The sequence below is a fragment of the Dryas octopetala genome, chromosome 5, assembly GCF_963921425.1.
Source record: "Dryas octopetala chromosome 5, drDryOcto1.1, whole genome shotgun sequence".
Classification (NCBI taxonomy): Eukaryota; Viridiplantae; Streptophyta; class Magnoliopsida; order Rosales; family Rosaceae; genus Dryas; species Dryas octopetala.
The window spans coordinates 8,763,381-8,769,005 of NC_141370.1; the positions used below are offsets into that span (position 1 = coordinate 8,763,381).

General features: G+C 36.4%; 1 protein-coding gene across 1 annotated transcript; it reads left to right on the forward strand.

Moving 5' to 3' along the window:
• Positions 1–2,549: 2,549 nt before the first annotated feature.
• Positions 2,550–4,730, forward strand: LOC147284018 (VQ motif-containing protein). Its single transcript, XM_086244238.1, has one exon. The coding sequence runs from the start codon at positions 3,069–3,071 to the stop codon at positions 4,437–4,439; it is 1,371 nt and encodes a 456-aa protein (XP_086100364.1). The 5' UTR covers positions 2,550–3,068; the 3' UTR covers positions 4,440–4,730.
• The last annotated feature ends 895 nt before the right edge of the window (positions 4,731–5,625 follow it).

Genomic DNA, 5,625 nt, shown 5'->3' on the forward strand with positions numbered 1-5,625 from the left:
GTGAGGCATCAACGAAGATCCCATCAATGATCAATCCGAAGGTGGAAATCAATCATAAGATTTGTGTTGTGATGCATTGCATCCTTGTGTGTGTGAGGTAAGGTTAATTGAAAATGATGGAGGTCCCATCAACTTCAAATTTTCGATCTTACTTAATCTTTGTAGTTGGCGGAGATGGCGCCCACATACAGTTAAAAACAAAACAAAAGCAGTTTCACACCTCCAAGTAACTTAAATAAGACATAAATTAGGTAACTGATTTGAGACTAATGAACGCCACGTGGATGCATATCCTAAGCTGATAAAAAAACCCCATGATCATATATTCATATGTACTCTTTTTTTTAGATCATGTAATATGATATAATACCATGAAGCAAAAAAGCTATCACGCATATGTAAATCTGTTCTAATAGCATAAAACAAAAAAACTATAACATTTTGAAATGAGACACATTCTATACACTAGAGTTCGAACAAACTAACTAGAAGTATTTTTTCAGGTTATAAAATAAGTAATTTTTACAAAAACACTCCCAACCATGTGATATTTGGACCATAAACTCACCTCTTTGTGGATCCAGTACTTATGCGGGTTATATTAGAGGAGATAAACTTACAATGACCTACACCGGTGGTATACAATTTGTATCTCATATTTATTGGTTATGTGCTATAGTCACGTACGTATATAATGTATAAATGTGGTATGTGCATCCATTCTATAATAGGTAAGTTTTTGTCCTATAAAATAAATAATGAACAACATAATTTATTGAGCTAGTATAAATAGGAGTTCTAATTAATTACAATATGGTCCATAAGTACTATCTAGACGTGTAAAAGATTTATGCTAGGTAAGATTTAGTGAGTAGGATCAAAATGGTCAACGAGGGTTAAAAGCATGCACTCGGAAGTACATCATGTGTCGAGTTTGAAGAGGAGACGTGAAAATGGGGTTTTTAGGTTAGGGTTTTATTTTGTAGGGGCACACTAGTTTTGCAAAAAGTTATATATATGTTTGCCTAAATATATAATATAATATAATATAGTATATCAAGAAAAAAATGTAATATATATCAACGAATGAGAATGACGTCTATTTGTCTACAAGACTACAACCTAATTAAGTTGTGTGATTAAATATTGTATTCAATGTTCAAAAGGATGGGATAAATATGGGGTTTAATATATAATGTTGGTTCTTTTTTAGTTTTGATGGTTGCAGCGAACCAAGTTGTTGTTGAACTGATCTATCCAAACAAAGATTATAAAGATGTCTTTCTTCTTAATTCATTCTTCCAAACAGTTATTTTCCATTAAAGAAAATAGAAAGTGGGAAGAAGAAGGTTGTTTGGAAGAGTAGAAAAGTAGTGGGAAAAAACTATCAGGTAAACTGGTAAAGTATTTGATAACAGGAGAAATATCATGATTTTCCTTCTACATTGTCTGCAGAGATAGGAAGACTGTGAAAGATTCTCTGAGGTTCTTCAATAATAACCCCAGATTCTGATATTTTTATATCAATTAAGTAGCTGCACGTAGCTGACTTAGTCAAAGCTCTCTGCAGGGTACGAAAAATATTTATTCATATCTTAAGTATACAAAAAGTAAATAAAAAAAACAAGGCAGTTATAAATTATAATACTATCCGTAGCATAAATTGCATAATTAAACATTTAAACCTAACCCTGAGACAATTTTTTAAACATAAAGAAAAGGATTTTTCTTTCTTTCTTTTTTTGCTTTTAACTGTTTTCTAGAGAAAAAAAGGATTTGACATGTAGAATATTAACCCCCGGCCAAAAAAAGACATGTTGAATAATAATAATAATAAGGATTAAATATAAAAATGGTCCACAAATTTTACAATGAGCTTTAATTTAATCCACTAATTATAAAAAATATCAATTTAGTCCACAAACTTTTCAAGTTGTACCAAAACAGTACAAAAACTTTGATACAACTTATAAAGTTCGCGGACCAAATTGACACTTTTTATAGATAGTCGACCAAATTGAGATTTACTGTAAAATTCGTGGACCATTTTTGTATTTAATCCTAATAATAATTTATATGCTTTTGTTTTTCATTTTTACTTGGTTTTGGTTTTTTTATGGGAAGGCTTATAAAAGTAACGGTGGTGAAGGTGGTTCTCTAACCTTTTATATACCATTCAACAACCATTTTCCCAGATTTGGTTGCTTGCCCACCTCATTATTATTCCAAAAAAAAATTAAAATATTTCATTCACTGAATTAATTAATTAATTTTAACTAATTATTATTATATTTTAATTTAACCTCTTCCTAAACGGCTAAACAGCCTAAACCTCATATCCTTTTTCTTCCTTTCACACTGCAAATGAAAACCACAACTTTCACTTACTTTGACCAGTTTAGCCTCTCTCTGTCTCTCTCACACACACAAACACGCATGGCTACTCGCTACCCCACCCTGATTTTTTGAGTGGAACCTCAAGGAGGAGAAGCAGCTTCTCTTTTAGAGAAGAAAAGGCTAGAGAGAACAGCCCCTTTTACACTCTCTCTCTCTTTTTAAAAAAATTTCTTTTCTCTGTGTCTCTCTCAGCATTCAGCAACCATTTGAAACCCTAATTCACCCTTTGGCACCCAAATATAGTAAAAAAGAAAAACCAGCAGCTAGCAGAGAGAGAGAGAGACAGTGAGTGTGTTTTGGAGCTATAGCTTTCATTTTTAACAGTCTTTTTCTGCAACCATCAATTTCATATATATATGATCCGTGGGTCGATTATTCTCTTCTTTACCCATACCCTTTTGCTCAAAGACAAAGCAGAAGCAGATCAGAGCTCTTAACTCATGCCTGGTACTTTCTGAACCCACCTCATCACTCTCTCTCTCTCTCTCTATCTCACCTTTCTCTCTCCTCATATGCCTTGTTTGGTAGCTTCGTCTTAAATGGGTTTTCATATTTAGTATCCAAATATTTCTCGACTCCTCCATATCTTTGTCTCCCTTCACGTCTTTCCATTTTCTGCTCTCTCCCTCTCTCTCTCTCTCTCTCTCTCTCTCTCTCTCTCTCTCTCTCTCATGGATTCTGGCAACAGTGGAAGTATGCAATCCTCGAGCGGTGGCGATGAGGAGTACGACTCACGCGCCGAATCGATCTCCGCCTTGCTGAATCACCACCCGTCGAGCCATCTTGGTCCCATGACCAACCCACCGCCACATCACCACCACCACCACCACCACCACCAAACCCACCACTCTTCTTCCATGTTAGACCCTTTGTCAAACATCTTCAATCCCATATCCTCAAACCCAAATCCAAATCCACTTCTCAATCTGGATATGGTGTGGTCCAAAACCTTAAGATCCGACCCGAATTCCGCCGATCTCAGCGGCCTAAACCAAAGCCAACCCTTTTTGACCAATCCCAGTCAATTACCACAACAAAGCAGAGGCGGCGCCGCCACCGCCGCCGCGTCCAGTTTCGCCTCCATCCAGATCCCACAAGAAAACATTACTACTTCAGCTCCAAACGACCAAACCAACAACAACCACAACAACAACAACAACAACAACGTGGGTGGTGGCCGGAATCCTAAGAAGAGGTCTCGAGCTTCGAGGCGTGCACCAACTACAGTGCTGACCACAGACACCACAAATTTCCGAGCCATGGTTCAAGAATTCACAGGTATCCCTGCACCCCCATTCCCCTCTTCTCCTTTCCCAAGAAGCAGATTAGATCTCTTTGGCCACTCATCACCCTCTACAGCTCTCAGATCTTCATCCGGCCCTTTGAATTTGGACCCTTCACCTCCTCCTCCTTACCTTTTGAGACCCTTTGCTCACAAACTCCCATTAGTTGATCATTCATCAACTAATCTTGCTTCTAATTCATCCTCCATTAACTACTCGGATATAGGCGGCCTAATGAAGCAGCCTAATAACCAGAACCAGAATCAGAACCTTCTCAATATGAACATGCAAAACTCGGTTCTGAATTTCCAATCCCTCTTCCAAACCCAGCAACCTAACAAATACCAATTACCCAATTCATCACAACCCAATATTCTTGGCTCCAAGCCTCAAGGCAGCAGCTCTAGCTCTCTGGATGCTCATCAGCCAAATGACCCACTTCTCAAAATGGGTAGTACTAGTGTTCTTATTGATCAAGATCAGTTTGGCTTGACCCATCATGGCCTCAATGTGCTCCCCAACATCCTATCCTCCTCCTCGGACGGAAGGCGCGACCACAATCCTGCTCCGACGACAACCATCAACTGGGACAACAAGAACGACACCAACAATGTTGAGGATCATCAAGGTCTTCTCAGGTCCGTCAATGGCAACTACAGCAACTTGGACCGGCCGGTCACCAATGGCAATAAGGGGCAGGAGAATGTGACTGCCAGAAGTGAAGGTATGGTGGAGTCATGGATTTGCTCTTCTGATTAGGCTTTCACAAACCCAACTCAGAAATATTCATACACACTTTCAAGGTATAGGAATCTTGATCGATGCATGTGACAGAATCTTTTCTAGCTCTGTGTGTGTCCTCCAGATTAACCATCACCACCATCATAATTAAACACTTTTCTTTAATCATATGTAAATAATTATAGCTTCTTATTTTTTTTTTCCTTCTCATTTTTACTTTTATTTTCATACATCCATATACGAACAGCTATCTTGGTCCTTAATTATCAATTTGCGTCTCCAATATAGTAAAATGCAGTTGTTTGATTATGTTGAAATCCGGTGTTAATTGGTTTTTTTTTTTTTGGCCAAGGAAAGTTGCTATACTAAAATTTTATTACACTCGTTGTCTTTATTTTTTCTTATGTCTGTAATCTATTATATGCGACACATAGAATCGAAGCGTACGTATTTTGTGTCTTTTTCATGGCTTCTGAATGTGATTATTATTATCTTATCTGAAACGAAGAAGAAATATCTAGCGCAGCAAATGGGGTGAGAGGTTTGTCTGGTTGCTTTATTATTCTCTACCTCTTCAATTTCATAAATATTCTTTGATTATTATTTGCTATTTTTAATTTTGTTGAATATGTTATTTTATATGATGTCTAGGAGTGATTGGTGGCGAGATTTGGGGTAATAGTTAGCCGCCGCAATCTCTTATTATACGAATCAAATATCTTTCCATCATGTGCGTGTGTTTCAAATTTTTTTGTTTCTCTTCTTTTCATTTATATTTTTTTGTTTCTCTTCTTTTCAAATATTTTTGTTTCATTAATATTTTTTTTTTATAATAATCAAAGAAATGCACATTGTACAAAACCATATTGTACATGATGCCCCGCAGTTTTCTATGTGGATCTTCCATACGTTGCAGTTTGGACACCATTAACAATTATTTAATGCTTTAGCTCCTTTCATACGTAAATATCTCCATGCTTGTACTCAAGCGAAAAAGTTTAATGAAGTAAGAAATACAATAGAACTCACACAAATTAATGCATGTACTTTAATTGGGACACATTAAGCTAAACCCTTTTGGTGGTCTTTAAGTTTCAGCCACACAAATTTGGATTACCGTGTTTTATGCACAACCACGAAAATTAATTACATAGCTTTTAATAATATTGTGAAAGTGATTATATTTTTAGACTAAATTAAAGAG